Source organism: Alnus glutinosa, chromosome 9 (genome assembly GCF_958979055.1).
Source record: "Alnus glutinosa chromosome 9, dhAlnGlut1.1, whole genome shotgun sequence".
NCBI classification, from domain to species: domain Eukaryota; kingdom Viridiplantae; phylum Streptophyta; class Magnoliopsida; order Fagales; family Betulaceae; genus Alnus; species Alnus glutinosa.
In genome coordinates this window covers 27,136,943-27,158,001 of record NC_084894.1, presented here as the reverse complement: position 1 = coordinate 27,158,001, position 21,059 = coordinate 27,136,943, and the positions used below count along the sequence as shown (strand labels likewise).

At 34.7% G+C, this 21,059-nt stretch overlaps 1 protein-coding gene across 7 annotated transcripts; it reads left to right on the top strand.

Annotated features, from left to right (window-relative positions):
- The first annotated feature begins 991 nt into the window (after window positions 1–991).
- Window positions 992–11,468, top strand: LOC133877600 (disease resistance protein RPV1-like). 7 transcript variants are annotated; one of them, XM_062315973.1, is made up of 12 exons: window positions 992–1,422; window positions 1,866–2,373; window positions 3,613–4,702; window positions 5,103–5,381; window positions 5,480–7,057; window positions 7,141–7,886; window positions 8,938–9,048; window positions 9,271–9,336; window positions 10,270–10,344; window positions 10,464–10,504; window positions 10,783–10,931; window positions 11,017–11,468. In XM_062315973.1, the coding sequence occupies exons 1-6, from the start codon at window positions 1,308–1,310 to the stop codon at window positions 7,726–7,728; spliced, it is 4,158 nt and encodes a 1,385-aa protein (XP_062171957.1). In that variant the 5' UTR covers window positions 992–1,307; the 3' UTR covers window positions 7,729–7,886; window positions 8,938–9,048; window positions 9,271–9,336; window positions 10,270–10,344; window positions 10,464–10,504; window positions 10,783–10,931; window positions 11,017–11,468. The 7 variants fall into 7 exon arrangements, with proteins under 7 accessions (XP_062171957.1, XP_062171959.1, XP_062171960.1 ...); XM_062315975.1 differs by adding an exon at window positions 9,827–9,971 and having other exon boundaries at window positions 7,141–9,048; XM_062315976.1 differs by adding an exon at window positions 9,827–9,971 and having other exon boundaries at window positions 7,141–9,048; window positions 10,230–10,344.
- Window positions 11,469–21,059: the final 9,591 nt, after the last annotated feature.

The window sequence follows — 21,059 nt, the reverse complement described above, 5'->3', positions numbered from 1 at the left end:
AATTTTATGAACGAACATAATTGTTTTGGGTTCTTATTAATCCAAATGCATGTCACCGTTTTAAAACTTGAGTAGACTGAACCAAACGTACGTTTGAAGGGTTTTTTTTTTTTTTTTTTTTTTTTGTAGCTTTCACCCCTGAAAACCACCCCTAGCTAGACTGTACCACCACCATCAACCCGAACAGCCAACTGCTTGCCACGGCGAGATCTAAAGGGACTTACGTATGGGTCAAAAATTAATTTCACGATTTTTATTTTATTTTTTTATTTTCTTCTGTTCCTTTTCCTTAATGCTAGCTCTAAGTGGATTTGGAGAATGGGTGGTGCTGTTTTCCGATATATAGGGATCGTGGACGAGGTGGAGTACGTCCATATTCACAAAGCACTTCGCCAACAATGACATTCTTGCGCCCTCAACAGCCAAAAAAACATCTCACATGCTCACCTTCTTTAATTTGTTTGTAATCTTTCACTAAATCCGCATATTAATTCTAAATTAATATTTGAGCCTCGCTAATGCTAGCCACTAATTGCCCAGTGGGATTAGTCCGCAGTGTCAATGTGGTTGATTTTCAAAAGAATTTGTTACATCCCTCCACTTCGATCTGATTAAAGCTTGCTTTGTTGCAGGATCGTTTACTGGTTGTTTTGTATGCCTATTTATTTATATATATATTCTTACCGCCCTCGTGTGAGGGATTATTGTATAGTTGTCGTATTGGTGTTGTAAATCTAACATTTTCCTTGGGTCCCACCCCAATGTGCCTTGGTGTTGTATTATTGTTGTGTACAAAGAGTGTAAGGATCACTCCCCCATTTTTAAAGAGAAATGATCCCTACACTCATTTCTCACAACAGTCCCACAACAAGCTGACGTGGCTGATAATATTTTATTATTTTTTTTGTTTTTATGTAGGAATCATTTCCCCTCTTATCCCTTCACTCTCCAACATTCCACATTCACATTCCGCTTTCACTTATTCCACATTCTCTGTCAATACCGCGTTTGCTTTTCTCAGAAAGATGGTAGGAAAGTGCATGTAGCGAGTTTCGCGGAGCTTTCTTCATTTTCTTCTGATCCCTTTCTCTATCACTTTCCCTCCTCTGAACCCAAAATCTCTCTTTCTCGTTACCCAGAAATCCTAATCCAACTTCTCTGCCATCAAACTCACAAACTGATCAGCGTTAAACCCATTTTGTTGACATCCGATCCCCACATTTCTCAGTACTTCTCTCCTATTATTACCCCACAAACCACGATTTCTTTCCCAAACTTCCCCCACCATCCCTCTCTATCTATCACCCATGGGCCAAAGCTTCAGTGTGATACCACCAAGCTTGAAGCGGAAGCGGGAGACTGAATCCGAGAACCAAAACCAGGCTCGCAAGGTTGTCGTCGTCCAAGACCCAAACAAAGAAGGTACCGTTTTCAACCATTTAAAACTTTACACTTTCTAACTTCAACTTCAATCCTACTCTCTTTCTGCTTGCCTTGTTTCAATATTAATGTTAGAGGAATTATGGTTTCTGGTACGAATTAATTCTTGTTGCCAAACCATTTTTTCTTTTTTTCAATTATGGAGAAATTATATTTTTATTAAAAACCAGCAAAAATAAGAATATGAAATTATTAGTAAGTTCAGATACCAGTGAATGCTCATCAATATCGTGTCCTCTTTAGTAGCGCGCGTTGATTAGAGGATCAAAAAAAAAAAAAAAAAAAAACGAAGAAGAAAAGAATGAATCATCATAAAAAGAATATGGATTTTAATTTATGTTTAGTAAATGATATTCTTTCTCATTTTTCAATTTACTTTCCAAAAAATCCTTCTCTTAACTCACCGAATTTGTCTCCTTTTTCAGCCCAATCAAACTCAACCACAAAAACCACCTCGTCATCTTCTCAATCTGATTGGGATTACGATGTCTTCTTGAGTTTCGGAGGCCAAGACACCCGTAAAAACTTCACCGATCACCTCTACACCGCCTTGAAGCGGCTCCAAATATCCACCTTCCGAGATGAGGAGAAGCTTCCAAGAGGGGAGAACATTTCAGCCGAACTTCTCAAAGCGATTCGTGGATCAAGGATTTCTATTGTGGTTTTCTCTAAAGGCTATGCTACTTCCAGGTGGTGCCTTGAAGAACTTGTGGAGATTGTGCACTGTAAGAGTACCATAGACCACACTATTTTTCCGATATTTTATCACGTGGACCCTTCGGATGTCCGACACCAGACGGGAACTTTTGAGGAAGCTTTTGCTAGGCATGAAAAGCAGTTTCAAACCGATATGGATAGGGTGCGGAGGTGGAGAAAAGCACTTACCGAAGCTGCAAATTGTTCCGGCTGGGATCTTAATAACCTTGCAAATGGGTATTATGTTATGGACTCTTGTACTTTGTCACGCATTTCTTTCTTTTCTTTTACATTTTAAACAAAAGTTGATTAAAAAAAAAAAAGGAAAAAAGAGGAGCTTCGATTATGGGGTGCCCACCGTGGGTCTCATAATATATATTTTTTTTTAAAATTTTTTTTTTATAAGTTTTTGTTAAAATTTTTAATTTGAAATTAAGAATAAATTAGGAATTTTATAAACGTTTTTGGGGTATAAAAGTCATTTGACCTATTTTGCCGTCAGATTTAACGTCAAATCCTAACAGATGGGGGACATTGCAACAAACTCAAAGATTGAGGGGTGAAATTGTGAAATTTTTTTTTTTTTTTTTTTTTTTTTTTTTTTTTTTTTTTTTTTTTTTTAACTTTGGTGGTAGTTTCAAATCGAGTGGAAGTTGAGAGGAGTTTTGTGAAGTTTCTCAAAAAAAAAAAAAAGTAGACACTAGACATACCCTTGAAATTACTACTCCATTGTTAATGTCCCCCAAACTACCAATTATGTTAGTGTTCTTTAAACTACTAAAACATGTCAATGTTTCCTAATAACAAAAATACAATCCATAAAATTATATAAAAATAATATTTTTTAAAAAAAAAAAAAGAAAAAAGAAAAAAAAATCAATTAAAAAAACCAGTTTTTCATTTTTTTTATTTATCTTTCAGTTTTTTTTTTCTTATTTATTTATTTATTTGTTTTTTTTTGTTTTTATTATTTTTCGTTTTTTTTTTAAAATTTGTTTCATTTAATTTATTTTTTTCAAAATTTTGTTTTTAAATTTTCATTTTGTTTTTCGAATTTATAAGGACATTTTTGTCTTTTTGTTAGTCTTGGGTACATTGACATTTTTTTTTAAGTTTAGGAGGATTTTGACACAATTGGTAATTTGAGAGGACATTAATAATAGAGTGGAAGTTGGAGGGGTAAATGCATTAAAGAAATTAGGGTTTGAGTTGAATGAGTTGATGGTTTTGCTTTCCGTGCCCACTATCAGCGTATCAAGATCATGCCATCTAGAGAAACTTTTTTTTTTTTTTTCTCCCCTAAATTATCAAGTCTAGGATTGCTTTTTAGATAAACAATCGTACACTTGAGAGGGATGATATTGTAACCATACTTTATCCAAAACAGTTGATGGCTTTTTTCTGCTAAAAGAAATCAAAATAATTGTTTAATGCTTACTTTGTTGTTCTCTTTTCTATTTGAATCACAATAATTAGGTATGAATCAAGATTCATCAAAGAGATTGTTGAACAAGTTTTGTATAAAGTGAACCCTGCTCGCTTGAATGTTGCCGAACACCCAATAGGAATGGAGTCTCGTGTTGATCATATTAAAGGTTTATTAAATCTTGGAACAAGTAACGTTCGTGTTGTGGGCATATACGGAATGGGTGGTATTGGTAAAACAACCCTAGCAAAAGCTGTCTACAATGAAATATGTGATGCATTTGAAGGAAAGAGCTTTCTTTCAAACCTTAAAGAAAGTTCAGAAAAGCATGGCTTAGTTCATTTACAAGAACAACTTCTTTATGATATCTTGAAAATGAATTTTAAGATTGGCAATGTTGATATGGGAATCATACAGATTAAGGAAAGGCTTCATCGCAAAAGAGTTCTTGTTATTCTTGATGATGTGGATGACTTTGAAAAATTACACATGTTATTCAGAAAGGAATGGTTTGGTTTAGGAAGTAGAATCATTGTAACAACTAGAAATGAACATATGCTAAGGCAATTGGGGGTAGATGAAAAATATAAACTAGAAGAACTGAATTTTTGGGAGTCTCTTCGACTGTTCAGCTGGCATGCCTTTAAGATGGTCAATCCAAAAGAAGATTACTCAAAGCTTTCAATTCAAGCAGTGAATTATGCTGGAGGACTTCCTTTAGCTGTAGTGGTTTTGGGTTCTTTTCTTAAAGAAAGAAGCATTGTTGAATGGAAAAGTGAATTGGAAAAATTACGAAGAACTCCTAATGAAAAGATTCAAAAAATACTTGGAATAAGTTTTGATTCACTAGATAGGTATACAAAGGAAATATTCCTTGATATTGCATGTTTCTTTGTCGGTATGGACAAAGAATATGCTATCAAAATACTTGATGATTGTAAATTCTTTCCAAATATCGGTATACCTATTCTCATTGAGAGGTCACTTGTGACAACTGATTGCCAAAATAAGTTATTGATGCATAATCTGATTCGAGACATGGGAAGGGAAATTGTTTGTCAAGAATCACCCAAATATCCAGAAAAACGCAGCAGGTTGTGGTTTCACGAAGATGTCTTAAATGTACTACGCAAACATAGGGTAAGAGGCATATGCATTTTTACTTATTAAAAAAATAGAAGCATATGCATTTACACATATAAACACATGCACATGTTCTGATGCACATAATTTACGTTTTATGTAGGTGTGCATGAGAGATTTTCCTTTTTGCCTAGCATGCATCATTGTTTGAATTGTGTATCAACATAACTCATAAGTGATTGACTTTAAAAACTTCTATAAATCAAGTAAGGTAGTTTTCAACATTAAAATGGTATGCAATTGTGTTTTAAGCAATTCTAATCATGTTCAAATCACTTCTAGCATTCTCTGTTAAATTATGGTGAGAATATATAGGCTTTCTCTATTTCAAAGTTAACATTCTAGCTTAATACAAGATGAGGATGTGCATTGCTAATCCAGCCATCTATTTTGCCAGGGTTCAAAGAAAGTTGAGGGTCTCATCTTAAATCCCCTGCTACTTGAAGATGTAGAAGTACTGAAAACTAAAGCATTTAAAAAAATGACGAATTTGAGATTACTCCAAATTAATGATGTGCAACTTACAGGATCCTATGAATATCTCTCCAAAGAGCTGAAATGGCTTTGTTGGCATAAGTGCCCTCTAAAATCTCTCCCACAAGATTTTCAACTGGAGAACCTTGTTATTCTTGACATGCAGCATAGTAAAGTCAAACGAGTTTGGGAGAAGAATAAAGTATAGCAAATCTTATAGTGATTTTTTTTTTCCTCTTAATGTTTAAATGTATAACTAACAAGTACCTTTTTTTTTTTTTTTCTCTCTCTCTCTCACAGATTTTCAACAAGTTGAAGGTCCTTAATCTTAGCAATTCCAAATATCTCACTAGATCACCAGATTTGTCACAAGTCCCACAATTGGAAATACTAATACTTGAAAGTTGCACAAGCTTGGTTCAGTTTCATGAGTCCATTGGCCATCTCAAAAGACTTGTTTTATTGAATTTAGAGAATTGCACAAACCTGAAGTACCTTCCAAGAAGCATTTTTAACTTAGAATCTCTTGAAACCCTTGACTTGTCTGGTTGCTTGATATTTGAAAAATTACCGAATCAACAACCATCCTCCTTTGGTCTTTTGATGAATCTCAAAATTGTATCATTTTTAAGATGTAGTAGTCTCATCGAATTACCAAACTTCTTACATGCCCCACATTTGGAGAGTCTGAATCTTGAAGGTTGTAAAAGCTTGGTTGAGATTCACGAATCCATTGGATTTCTAAAAAGACTTGTTTCGTTGAATTTATGTTTTTGCGAGAAGATTAGGAGTCTTCCGAGTAGCATTTCTAAATTAGAATCTCTTGAAATTTTCAAGTTGTTTGGTTGCAATAATCTTGAAAAGGTACCGGAGAATTTGGTAAAAATGAAGGCTTTAAAAAGTCTTGATCTGGGCCTCACTGCTATTAAGCAACTACCATCTTCCTTTAGCCTTTTGGAGAATCTTGAGGATTTAAGTTTTAATTGTTGTGAACGTCTCATTAACTCACCAGAGTTCTCACAAACCTCACGTCTAAAGAAATTGGATTTGTTTGGTTGTACAAGCTTGGTTAAGATTCACGAGTCCGTTAGACATCTAAAAAGACTTGAAGTACTTAATTTAGGAAGTTGCAAGAAGCTTAGGAGTCTTCCGATTATTAGCAATTCTAACTTAGAATCTCTTAGAGTTCCTATTTTGTCTGGTTGCTCAGAACTTGACAAGGTACCGGAAGAATTGGGGAATATGAAGGCTTTACGGAAGTTGGATGCAGACAGAATTGGTATTGAGCAACTACCATCGTCCTTGGGTATTTTGAGTAATCTAAAAGTTTTAACATCATCTGGATGTGGAGGACCGATATCACCCAAAAGCTCCAACCGTATACGTTTGTTATCCAATTCTGAATTATGCTCATTGACAGATTTAGATCTCAGAGACTGCAATTTGTCTGAAGATGAGATTCCCATTAAATTTGGATATTTATCTTCACTCCAAACTTTGGATTTATCAAGAAACAATTTTCATAACCTACCTAGTTGCATCAGCCGCCTTCCTAAATTAGAGGAATTGGATTTGAGTGAGTGTACTACTCTTCAATCAATTTCAGTTCCTCGTAGTATAAGTTTTTTGAAAGCACATGGCTGCACATCATTGGAAAGCATCTCAATTCTGACGAATGATAGTTCAGAATCTTCTTACCTTGATGATCTCGACTGGCGCGGTATGATTTACAACTATCCCGTATCTTTTTACCTTAGTAATTGCTCCAAACTGGTTGAGATTCAAAATTTGGAGAGTTTGCGATGTGTACCACAAGTTATTGTTAGAATGGGAGGGTGCAACAACCTATCATCTGAGTTTAGGAAGAGTGTTTTCCAGGTTCTCTCTCTCTCTCTCTCTCTCTCTCTCTCTCTCTCTCTCTCTCTCTCTCGTTTTATGACGTAAATACTTCTTTGAAACAGATGATGAGCAAGACACGCAACAGTGTTACTGAAGTTCTCCTCCCCGGAAGTGAGATTCCAAATTGGATTAGCCATCAGACAATCGGTTCTTCAATATCCTTTTGTGTACCTTCGCTTTTGGATGGTAAAATCGGAGGCAAAATACTTCTTTGCGTTGTTTATGCAGTAAAAAAGGAAGCACCCAGAGAGATATTTGCTGATCAACGGCGTGACTTAAGATGGAGAATGAGATTACGTAATAAAAGTTATAGAGACCAGTCCAACAACAGGGATGACTGGTATACCGTGGGAAATTTTGATTGGGCTATACCTAGTGGACCACATTTTGATATCTTTGAAGATCATTTAGTTGCACGAGTGAGTGATTACAATCATTGGGCACCAAATATTACAAGTCAGATGAAAAGTGGAGATGAAATAGAGGTGGATGTCGATCTACAATTGTGGGGCCAAGGAATTGATCATATGGACATTAAGTGTGGAATTGATCCGCAAATTATGGAAGTGAAGAGGTGTGGAATTCATTTTGTAGTTGATGAGCACGAGCCAAATGTAAGAGATGACGAGATCTCTGAAAGTGAGGATTGACGATTATAGCGATCCCTCACCAAATTGACAGCACAATCTCCCACCCCCCAAATATATGGTAGCCGGATATCCCTTCCGTGCAGGATGCGTTTGCCATTGGTGATTGCAGTGGGTTTCTTGAAAGTACTGGAAAGCCAAACCTTCCAGCTTTGGCTCAGGTAAGCTACTTTTTAGCTATGAACAACTTTTGTTTGTGAAGATAGTAGTGATCTTCCTGGCAAATTGTTGAATTGATCAGATATATCCCAGATGATTGCAGATTTGTGTTATTTGCATATTGCATGAATCATTAATATCCAGAACATCACACCTCCTGTTTTGGAAGGTCAATCTTATTACTAAGATAAGTTTTAGTTGTATTATATTAAATTAGGGACTGAATTAACCTCAAGGGACTCCAAACCTCAAGGGGCTACCCATATACATCTTCATGGTGTGAGTCCATTTGAATTCGAAGATGATAGATATCAAATCATATATGGACGTTTTTTTGTTTAAATGATTGATTGAGATGATAACACCCATATGATGTCAGATGAGTCATAATTTCATTTCTTCTTTTTCTCTCCTTATGCTTATATTATTGTTCTTTTCCATTTGAATTATAATGAGATGAATGTAACCAAACTTTGGGCGAAACAGTTAATGGCTTTTTCTACCAGAAGAAACATTAAAAAAAAAAAAAAATTAAAAAATATTGTTTTATGGCATGACAATAGGAGAAGAAATTATATGGAGATATATTTAAATGATAATCATCAATAAATTTGATAAAACCTAATTGTTTGCCATGACATACTAGTCTAAAATGATTGAGATGATAACAGCCTATTGGGTGTTTGCAATAATAAGATAAATCTAACGAATAGTCTAGTTACACATATGTGGGTCTATATCAGTCTTGGGGTTTTGAACGTCACAAAGGCTCGACTGTAAGAAATTTGGTCTTGGATAATTGAAGGTGCAGAAGTTTAGGATTGCATGTGACAAATTGGTAATTGCTTTGGGGGCACAGCCCTAAACTTTTGGAATCCATGGGGTGAAAGAACATGCGATTTTTCTTTGGGAATTTTACCATGCCCAGGAAATTTGTAGGAAGCTGCTCCTAAACATGATGCTGTCTGACTAGCCTGGTATGCTTTTGCAATAATCTTTTTTTTTTCTTGAATTAAGAACATGATGCTACTATTGAATTTGGGTTGGAGGCAGGCATTTCACAGGGGAGTTGAGTTCAGTGGTGAACTAAGTGATTTTATCATCAATGATGTTAGCCAAACATATGCGCATGCGAAAGACTATGTCCAAGTTACTTTGATTGAGGTTTGTTTAACAACTTAAGCTATGAGATATTCTTGTCCGTACTAAGATTTCCTTTAAACTATTTCCACTAGTGTTATGGATAGCTACACAATCACCTTGCTTGAAAAATGTTTTGTACTTGCTTCGAGGCATCACTAGAACTGTTATTGTGACAAAAAACCATTGCAGACTTGCGAAACTTGTTTCAAGGAAATACTAAGTAAATTTTTCTTGGATTCACAGGCAAATGAGATATTATATTCCTTTGATGATCGCCTCAGGCACTATGCTACTAAACAGTTGACAAAGGTAAGAGATGCATGATTAATAGGAAGAACTTGTTTGTTTGTCTTAAAAATATTTGCTGCAGATTATGTATTTCATATTCTCAAATTGAAAGTTCTAGTCTGATCTTTGTTGTGGAAGATAAAGTTGTCAGTTGTAAAAGGTAAAATCCAAAAGAACCCTTTTTCTCTTAAAGGAACTTGAGACTTCTCCTATGGATATGTAAAGCACCTCTCACTAGCAACAATTGGGATATTGGACAACTCTGGACATTGGAATTATTAACCCCCAACAACCACCTCCCCCAACTTTTAGTTATAGATCTATTCATTTTTCATTTAGTAGTTTCTCTCAGTCAGGATTTCCATCTTGTTTGTGGGATTGTCAAGGATGTTAAAAGCTCAAAAGTTAATTCTTAACGATGGCACAGAGGTTCTATATGGGCTGTTAGTGTTGTCTAAGGGTGTTGGCCCCTCTTCTCTTGTTAACCCTCTGGAACTTCCAAAATCTCCAGGTGGAAGGTTAGTTACTAGTTCTTTTTGGCTCATGACAATGCATTTCTACATCATTCCCAGTCCAATATGAGGTCTCTCCAACTCTTGGAACAATTGGCTGAGAAATTCTGGAAAATTGGATTTCAGTACTTGTATGGTATTTAGGTAAAATTTTTCAATTTTTGTCTCGAAAATAAATTTTATTGCCTCCTATACATCACATTTTTCTAGCTCGTTCCTTTTCTGATTAGGTTTTCCCTTGAATGCCATAATGTTTTGTTATATCACAGTTCCATAGTAAATTGGTTCATTTTTGCTTTTTTTGCTCTGCATGTCTATCTTATTCATATTCAAAAATTGGTAGGCATGCTTAAAAGAGCATAGGCATTAGAAAGAGTTAACAAATGCTATTCGTATTTTCAGGATTGGTGTTGACAAGTGGTTACACGTTCCTTCTGTGCAGGATGTGCTTGCCATTGGTGATTGCAGTGGGTTTGTTCAAAGTACTGGAAAACCAACCCTTCCAGCTTTGGTTCAGGTAAGCTATTTTTCTATGAACAACTTTTGTTTGTGAAGATATTAGCAATCTTCCTGGCAAACTGTTGAAGTTAGATATAAGCTAGTTGATTGCAGATTTGTGTTATTTGCATATTGCAGAATCATTAATATCCAGAACATCACAGCTCATGTTTTGGAAGGTAAATCTTATTACTCAGATAACTTTTAGTTGTGTTATATTAAATTAGGGACTGAATTAAGTCTTTGTACTCCAAACGGGGCTACCCCCATTAAAAATGTGGTGGACAAAAAGGGATGCTGGATATCTGTTGATGGCAGTGTTGATTTACCAAATAGCTTGTTTGGCCAGACGGCAATTCTAGTTTGAGATTTACTATCATACTTGAAATAACGATAAGGATTTTGAGTGGCCATGGTTTGTGCATAACTAAATATCCTTAATGTGCCTATTAAATAGGATTGGTAAAGTTGGTGGTCCTCGTGGAGGTCATGCCAATGGTACAAATGGCATGGAACCATGGGAGATCCATTTGTTTACAAGCATCTAGGAAGCATGACAACCATTGGCAGATACAAGGCTCTAGTAGATATCTTTGGCAGAGCAGGGTGAGTTTCTAGTCATTCCTGGGCCTTCTCTCTTGAGCTATTAAGTTAAATTGGACCATGAAATGATGCAGCAGCAATTTTGCAGGCTTTGTCAGTTGGTTTATTTGGCACTCAGCATATCTGACTGACTGGTGTTATAAGCTGGAGGAACAGATTTGTGTGGCAATCAACCTTGGTGTTTGGTCGTGATTTAGTAGAATCTAGATTTTGGAATTAAAGGTATCTTTATCTTCTTGTAGGAGTCTATGCCTACTTTTCTCCCTCCCTGTTCCTGATATACATCTTCAAGTTGTGAGTCCATTTGAATTCGAAGATGGTAGATATTAAATCATGAAGCTGGGGTGCTTCTTATATAATACAGACAATTAAGTTTTTTTGTTTTTTCTTGTACGTTCATATTGAAGTTGGCTGTTGTTTTTAGGCCCTGGGTCACAACTATGAAGAAATGGTGATGAAATATAATCCTCTCAGATTGATGCATGTAGATTGTCTGTTTTACTTTCTTCAAGTATCATCTATTTGTTTTTTTTCGATGAATAAGTGAGCTATATTAAAAGCAAAACCAACTGTACAAAAAACTCCAAAACCAACAAACAAAACAAAAGAGCAAACAAGCTCTAAAACACCTCAATCAAGAAAACAACATAACAAGATGGTAAAAAACCAGACCTCAAACAGAACAAAACTGTCAACACGACAGGAAAAGTGAAGAGTTACAACAGCAGACTAGTATCAATGTTCCAGCAGTGGCAAAGGCTGACATTTTCTTGATTCTTCTTGAAACGCCCTTTTCCAGAAATCCTATACTGGACTTCCCAAAAAATGGCCTTCAAAATCTGCTCCTCTGTCCTTGGATGCCCGTTGTGCCTAATCTCATTTCTGTCACGCCATATGCCATATGCCATATGCAGTAGAGCTTAAAATCAACCGACATAGGACACCCTCCAAAGCTTTAGATTTCCATTTGCTGCATCCATCATTAACGATTTCTAACCAATCTGAAGGAGGGGCCAAAGGATTGCATCTCTGCATACAAGTTCTCCAAATCCTATAGGTGAAGCTATAGGAAAAGAAGATATGGTCCCTGCTTTCAATGGAATTTCTGCAAAAAACACACTTAGTGTCACCTGTGTAACCCCAAGACAACAATCTATCACCTGTAGATAACCAGTTATGCATAGGAAGGCAAACAATAAATGCTTGTTTTGGAATCGCATGTGGGAACCAAACTAAAAGTCACCAGTCCACATTGTCCTTCTTCTTCCTTAGAAAGTTCCAGGTTTCAGCACTGATATAGGTAACCTTTTTAGCAATGGTCCAGATTGGCTTACCAGTGATACCAAGAGGAATTTCAGGAAGTTTGATTTGAAGAGCAACCAAAGCTTCAGACCGAGCTAGCTTCCAACACCATAAACCATTTCTAAGCACAGAATCCAGCTTTGCATCCAACCTACTTTGAGAATCATAGATGATTCTGTAGCCAAAATTTTCAAGCAGCACACCAAAAGGATGCCAGTGATCCATCCACCTCAAATTTAATGAAACCCTGAGCCATACTCCTAAGCTTTAGAATCTTTCTCCAACACCAAGAGGAATTATGGGGAATGCTTACACTCCAAAAAAGCTCATTCCCTTCAGCAAATAGGTTTGAGCCCAGGCAACCCAAGTGGAGCCAGACCGAGCAAATAAGCTCCAAATATGCCTCATCATAGAGGAAATGTTCCAAACTTCCAGATTCTTCAACCCCAAGCCACCCTCTTCTTTTGGGAAACAAACCTAATCCTAAGCAATTTTGGCTTTTGCAAAACTCCCATCCTTCCCATTCCACAAAAATCTGTTAAACTTCTGATTAATCTCTTTTAGAATCTGCTTAGGAAAAATAAACAACCCAGACCAATAACCTGAAGGCTATAAAGAACATAATTTAGCAACTGTAGCCTTCCTGCAAATGAAAGTTCTTTGAAGTCCAAGAAGTAATTCGGCTTGCAATCTTATCAAGCAGCATACTACAATCAGCAGCAGAAAGTTTGGAGGAAAGCAAGGGCAGGCCAAGATATCCAACAGGAAATTGACCCTCCTTCATCCCCAAATCTGCTAACAGAGCATCCTTTCTTCTGGCAGAGATTCCGGAAAAGAAGATAGAACTCTTCGAGGGATTAGTATGCAGCCCAGACAGCTGCTCAAACTCCACAAGTGCAGCCTTAATAATGGATATAGAATTAGGGCTAACATCAGAAAAGATGAGCAAGTCATCTGCAAAACATTTCATACAACTCTAACAATTTATTTTTAAGATCAACCATTTAATATTTAAGACCCATATGTAAAAAAATAAATTTAATAGTTAATTTGAAAAAAAAAATAATCAAAATTGTACAAAAAGAGTTGTATAACAATCATTAACTTTAATTTCATATATATATATATATATATATATATATATATAAAGCTTGGGAGCAGTTATTGCACAACATAAGTATGTCTTAGAGCATCTTCGATCAACAGATACTTTAAAGAACTCATATTATTTATATTTAACTAATATGAATTCTTTTGACTTTTCAGCGTATGGTTAAAAGTAAAATGTCTGCATGCTACAGTAAACTCTTATACATATTGAGTGAATATATATAATATTAAGATCGATAATATATATATATATATATATATATATATTTTAGCAGTTTCTCTTTTCCTTTATCACATTGAAATATAATTATTCCATGAATAATGATTCAATGCCACCTAAATATACAACTTTTCATCACATTGCCTATGTGGCAAGGTGGTCCCCCACTACTTTTTAAATTTTTTTATTTTTTAAAAATAAATTAAAGTGATGGACCACCTTGCCACATAGACAAGGTGGTGGAAAGTTGTATATTTAGGTGGTAGTGAATCATTACTCTTATTCCATATACTTTCTAGAGATATATTAGATTCGGTGCAATACTTTTGCATTAACTTATTGTAATAGAGTAAAAATATGTGAGAATACACGGGAGACGACCTTTCTTGTTTGGACATGTATTTGAGTAAACACATGTTCTAATAACGAAATAAAATAAAAACATTTTTAAAAATATGAATGTTTGGTTTCATTTTATTACACATTTTTTTTTATAGATCTCCAAATAAAAAATGTACAAATTTGTCATTAAATCTATAATAACCACAAATGAATTCCACATAAGTTCCAGATGCACCACAAAGACTTTCTTTCCGGTCTTCACTCTCCATCTTTTTGTGTTTTTAGTTTCTCTTTTCCTTTATTGCGGCCAATGTATCAACATTCCACATTCACATTTCCGCTTTCAGTTATTCCACATTCTCTGTCAATACCGCGTTTGCTTTTCTTCTAACAATAGGTAATTAGGTACCAGTCATATTCAGATCAGATAGATTAAGAAGCAACAGGTCTTTCCATAAGTCAAATATGATATAAAAAGTTGAATAAAGTTGAATAATATTTTATTTTTTTCAAAAATAAATTATATTTTATTTAATTTTTTTAAATTTTTTTAAATTTTATCTCACAAAGTTAAACCTCGTAATTCGCACAGTATATTCGAATAATATTCGGATTCAACACCCAAACGCACCATAGATGACAAAAGACAAATCGCAACCTAACTCTACCCAATTCTACCCACAATCCTATTCCCTAGCTGTACTCAAGCACCTCCAGCCACAACTTCCTTTACGCGTCAAAATTCAGCAGAAGACAATTCTCGGCCAAAAAAAAATATTTGAATTTTTTTTTTTTTTTATATATATATTTTATGTTGTATAAAAGTTTTGAACAAAATACTTTATTTCAATTTAGTAAAAAAAAAATTTTCTTTTTAAAATTGAGGAAAAATCTTTTTAAAATAATTTTTTTTTGAAATCGTAAAAATCCTGCTACTTTGACAACCCCGTTCTCCTCTGTGGTAAAGAGAGGTGGCCCACGTACATCAAAAAAGATGCTAAGAAAGTGCATGGAGCGAGTTTCTTCTTCTTCTTATGGAATAAACTCTAATGATTTCTCTTTGATTATGTAATGATATTGAATTATTGATCGGATACTTGAATGTTAATAATATAATATCTTGATTAACCTCACAAATGCGATGCCATTTTGCAGGAAATTAATGAATCCTCCTCCCCAAAAGAGGGTGGCGGCATTGGCCAAAAAGACTCAAATATCCCGTGATGCTTTTTTTTTTGTCAACTAAAGTGCATACCCATAGATGATGTGCACTTTGTCTTTTTTCGTTACAATTAAATAAATGTTACGTTGTTTTGAGTCTCTTCTAAAAAGAGAAAATAAAAAGGTTTCTTGAAGAATTAATTATCCCGTAATCCAGGAAAACGAAATGGGTTGTCTATAATTTTTTTTTACAAATACATTATCCTTACTATCGTAATTGGAAAATAAAAAAGGTTTGGAGGGGAGGGAGAGGGCTTTATTTATTTATTTTTTTACATAGATATTATATTAACAAAACAAAGCTTAATTAGGTGATACCAATAGTAACAAACACTCCAAAATAGTCATTACAATGTAAAAAATTATGACTAAAATTAAAATATAAATAAATTTAAACAGATCCGATCTCATTATTCCATGTCCAAAAGGAAGGAAGGAAAGGACTTACTATATATATATATATATAAAGCTTGGGAGTGGTTATTGCACGGCAATTACCTGTCTTAAAGCATCTCCAACAGATGCTTCAAAGTAAGATTTTTGCTACAATGAGCTTTTATACCCAAAAGATTTAAGTTCATTGTAGCACATTAAGTCAATATAATATTGAGGGCAATGATTTACTTTTTTTTTTTTTATTGATTTCTCTCTTCTTTTAACATATTGAAAAATAATATTTAAAGAAAATGTATGATGAAATAAATAATTTATTAGAATTTGTATTAAAAATATAATGATTTTAAAAAAAAAAAAAAGTGTTTTGAGTAGCAAAAATAAGACTAGAAGACATACTCGTAAGCTTCCACGCAATCGCTATGATTACCACAGACCCAACTCTTGGCTCACCCAAGAGAGAGTTAGTCAAAAAGAAAACATGATGAGTCTTCGTTTGTCTTCAGAGACCCATGTGAGAGACCGACCAAGAAATCAACTTTCCACATTCACAATGGCAGACAAGGTACTTTTTATGCATTTCTTCTTTCTTCCTTTCCTTTTTATTTTTTATTTTTTAAAAATATCTAGACAAAAATTGATCGATTTAAAAAAAAAAGAAAAAAGTAACATTAAGCTAATGGATTGAAGATAACATGAAGGTACTTTTTATGCATTTCATCTGAACTGGCTCACGACCTTCGTGTTTGTTCACGATATTAGCAGACTCAAAATTAAAGGTATCTTTAATCTTTATCTTCTTTGTAGGAGTCTATCCCTACTCTTTTTCCTATCTGCATGTTCATGGTAGTTGGATACTTGGATGACTGGTTTGCCGGGTGTAAGGCCCTTTAAAATTATAAGAAATTCTTGGTTATATATTTTCATTACTCTTATCATAGCCTTGTTTACATAGATCAATAATATAAAAAATAATAAAAAGAATATAGTATCTTAATTTTTTTAACAATATTATTAGTTTATATAAATAAGAGTAAAATGAGAGTTTATAGTTATGTATTTCTCTAAAATTATATATATATATATATATTGTTAGGACTTGCATGCATGCTAGCAGTCTGACAGGGTCGTCACATCTAGTAAAACAATACAAGGAAAAAGTCAAAAAAATCTAACACTCTACAAGTGATATATAGGCTATGGCTAGTCTTTTATATTTAGATTTTTTTTTTTTAATTATTTATTCATCGGTGACGTTGACATTGATCTTACTGTAGCAATTGTTGAAAGAGCATTTTCAACAATTAATATTATTAAAAATCATTTATGTAACAAAATATGAAATCAGTAGATGAATGATTGATTATTCAGCAATAAAAAAAATTATGAAGTGATTTCAAGGTATGAAGACTCGTCAAGGACAATTGAATTAAATTGTAAGTAATATTTATATGTTTTAAAAAATAATTAAATTTAGAATGAATTATTTTTATTTATTATGTTAGTTGAAATGTTTAATTAATTTTTGCCCAACTTTAATTTTTTTTATTCATTAAAAAAAAAAAAAAAAACCCCACTGTAAGAATAGTGAAAGATGACAAGAAGTATGTTTGATGATTTTTTTAATCTATTATATTAGTCCATTTATCTTTCTGCAGTATTATCATTTTTATTGATTGTGGTGGAAAGTTGTGAATTTTATCTTGCTTCCTCCTCCCTGTTTAGATCCCTAGCTTGAGGTTCAAAGGACATGCTTTTCGGAACTCTTTTATTTTTTATTAATATTATTATATTATTTTTTTATTTTTATTTTTTATTTATTTTGATCATTCACGAAGCTAGCTTTTCTCACGTATGTCGACTATAAACAGAGCATTTTACACACAAGGTTTCAAGTAATAATTAGTTGTGTGGTATATAGATGTACCACACAATTGTTTGATCATGACAATTTGATTCCAGTGCTCCATATATATTGCTAGCTCTTGAATCCTTGATGCACAAGGATCGTTTTCTTTATCTTTTGGAAATTAACAAGTCAAGAACTAAATCAAATGATTATAATATGTGAAATTACAATATTTCTTATAAACAACCACAGTCGTATTTCTAAAAAATTAAATAAATTGCAACATATACATTCCATAATTTTGAGTAAGGTCAATTATGAATGTTTTAGTATCACGTAGATAGCTCGAATTCTTAAAAGGATAAATCTAAAATCAGTCATTGTAGTTGGCCTAAATTACAAATTATTTTCTACAATCCAAAATTAGTCATTAGAGATTATCGAGGTAAGCCAAAATAATAATTTAGTTTTTGCAGTCAAATTTTGTCTAGAAACTTGATGTATTTCATTAGAGTGTCACGCCATCAACAATAGAATGATAAAACGTGTCATTCTTAATACAAATATATATATATATATATATATATATATATATATATATTAAAAGAAATGATACAAATTGATCATCTTTTACAAATTTCATTTTTAAATTCACCACTGAATTTGTCAGATCCACATACATTGGGTTTTGCAAATTCAATAGTAAATTTAAAGACCTACAAATTCAATAATAGATTTAAAACTTGGTTGTATATATGAAAATGCTTAGGGGTATGTCTAATATGTCTTATATATATATATATATAACTTAAAAATTAAGAGAAAATTACAATTTAACCTTTCAAACTACCAGTCATTCTACGGATAGCCTCCCAAACTATATACGCTTTGACTTTACCCTCATAAACTACCAAAACATTTGAAAAATGTCATTTTGACGAAATATACACATAAGAGAAATGCTAGGGGTACTTAAACTTTTACAAAGACAGTTTTACTAATGGACATGACATGTTATACAAATACAAAAATATCCTTCATCATCAGTCATGAAAAAAAATGGGCCAAATCCTCTTCCCGTTGTCGGATCTAGTTCTCGCCGGCGACCCCGTTCTTCGGCCAAAACAGCCGGATTCCGGCCGTTCTCGGACAGAATGGCCGGATCCCGAGGGGCTGGACGGGATCCAGCCGTTCCTTGAACACAACGGCCGGATCCTATGCGGGCTGGACGAGATCTGGCCGGGAACGACTAGAACGGCCGGGATGGGCGGGATCCGGTTGTTCCCCCAACAGAACGGCCGGATCCCGCCGGACTGGACGGGATCTGGTCGGGAACGGCCAGAACTGCCATTCCCTAGGACAGAACGGCCGAATCCCGCCCGGCTGGACGGAATCTGGCTATTCCCGATCGGCTAGCGGGGATGGCGGGGATCTGGCTCTTTCCCGACCAGACTGGCCGGATTCTGGCCTATTTGGCTGGAGATTAGGTGTCGAGGTGAGTGGTTGGGAATTTCTGGTAGTATGCTGTTTTTCCGGTGTGCTATATTCACTAATAGATGGAAGGGGCATTTTCGTCTTTATATATTGAAATATTTTTTAACTTATTTCACTATTAAACTGATGTGGAGCCACTTATGAGGTTTCACATCAGTTAGTAAAACTCTTTTTGTAAAAATTTAAGTACACTTAGCATTTCTCTACCCATAATACCCTATCATTTGTCATTTTTCAATTAAAAAATAATAATAATAAAATATCATATTGTTATCGTAGACATTCTTGTAGAAAATATTGGAACAGCAAAACCCAGGCAGCGAAACCGGCCGTGGCTCGATGGGGCGACAACACGTTCTCCAGCACCTGGTCCAGGTACGGTGCCTGGAACTCCATGGAGCTCGGCCTGAACCCCGCCCCTGGCCCCGTTACTCCGCTGCAGTTCCGACTCTTGCTGGACGGCTCGGCGATGTCTGCTTAGCGAAGATCCAACGGCGGGGAGGGGACAATGTTACAAGAAAATTTATAATTTAAATATTGTTTAATTTATACAGAGAAAATAAGTTAGAAAGAAGTTGGATTTTAGAAGAAGTTTAAAACACGTTCTCCACATCCTCTGTTTCATCGTTCAAAAACAGAGCATGATAGAGGCCTTCCAACGTTTTCATATGTTGTCTTCTACGTGTTCTGTTGTGTGCATTTATTCATATGTTGTCTTGTACGTGTCCTTAAATAGCAGTCGCACTCTCCAAATCATCTGGGTCTCCAAATTAGCATCATGCAGTTATTCGTTTTTGTAAATTAAAGTAATGGCCTAGGGCTCTTGAGGTTCTTCTTCTATAACCTAATGGTTATTGATGCAGGGTAAGGAAGATTACTAGCAGCAGATTTTTAACTATTTTCTCTATATTTAAGGAACAAAATTACTTTTTACTTCCCTATAAAAAAATAGTCCATAATAGATTCTTTTACTTTTCCTTATATCAATTAAATATTATTTTTTACTCTTATTTTATTCTTTTTCTCTATTTCTTACTTTTTTTTCTTTTTCCTATATCAATTAATTATACTTCTTTTATATTAAAATAATACATAAGAAATGAATAGTAAACATATATAAATAGAGAATTACTATTCATTCTCAACCCCATCATCTAAACATATGGCATCTGTTGTAAGAAGTTTTTTTTTTTTTTTTTTTTTTTGATGTTTTTCAGAAATTTTTTTTTAAAATATAAGAAAAAGAACTAATACAAGATAATGACACGCCATGGCCGTCGGTGATTGAATGGCGTAGGGCTGTTGCTGTTACGGGTTTCAAATTTGTTCCTCTCTCTGTATAGAGCATCTAGCTAGTGAAAGTACGGACATGTATAGATGCCCCACAGGCCACAAAGACTTTCCCGTCTTCACTCTCCATTTTTTTTATTTATTATTATTATTATTATTATTATTATTTTACAAGTTTCTCTTTTCCTTTATTGCGGCCAACATAATGAATATATCAACATTCTGAGTAGCCGGCCCTCTTCTACTCTTTTCAATAAATAAATTAATTTTATTAAAAAAAGTATGCTTTTTTTATAAAATTAATTTATCTATTAAAAAGGGAAGGTCCCCCAATCACTACTCCAACATTCCACGTTCACATTTTCACTTTCACTTATTCCACACATTTTTTGCCAATATCGCGTTTGCTTTTCTGAGAGAAGCAAATGTGGTATAGACAGGGGTAGTGATTGGGGAGAGGCCATTGATTAGAGTTGTCAATTTTTGACACGACCCGCGAACCTGACACGAACACGACACGAAAAAATAGGGTTAGGATTTACTGTAATCGGGTACCCGATTACAATCGTGTCTGGCGGGTCAACCCGCGGGTTGACCCGCCAGACACGATTGTGACCCGATAAGGTTTAAAAAAAAAAAAAAAAAAAACTAATCTAAAACACTAAGTGTCTAATTCTAACACTCTAACCCGACTAACCCGAAACCAAAAGGAGAAACTGAGAAACTAAGTCTACTGAGAAGTGAGAAAGGGCTGAAACGGTGGAACCCTAGCCTAGTAGCCCGCCGGCCCGCACTCCGCCCGCCCTCCCGTCGCCCGCCCGCCCGCCGCACTCCGCACGCCTGACGCCAACCATCCGGCGTTTTCCCCCTCTTTGGCTCTTTCTACGCCAAACTTTTCAGTTCCTCCTCA

Coding starts and splice junctions, on each gene's coding strand:
- LOC133877600 (XM_062315973.1), top strand. CDS start 1,308: ATGGGCCAAAGCTTCAGTGTGATACCACCAAGCTTGAAGCGGAAGCGG. Junction 5,382..5,479: donor GAGTTTGGGAGAAGAATAAA/GTATAGCAAATC, acceptor TCTCTCTCACAG/ATTTTCAACAAGTTGAAGGT. Junction 7,058..7,140: donor TTAGGAAGAGTGTTTTCCAG/GTTCTCTCTCTC, acceptor TCTTTGAAACAG/ATGATGAGCAAGACACGCAA.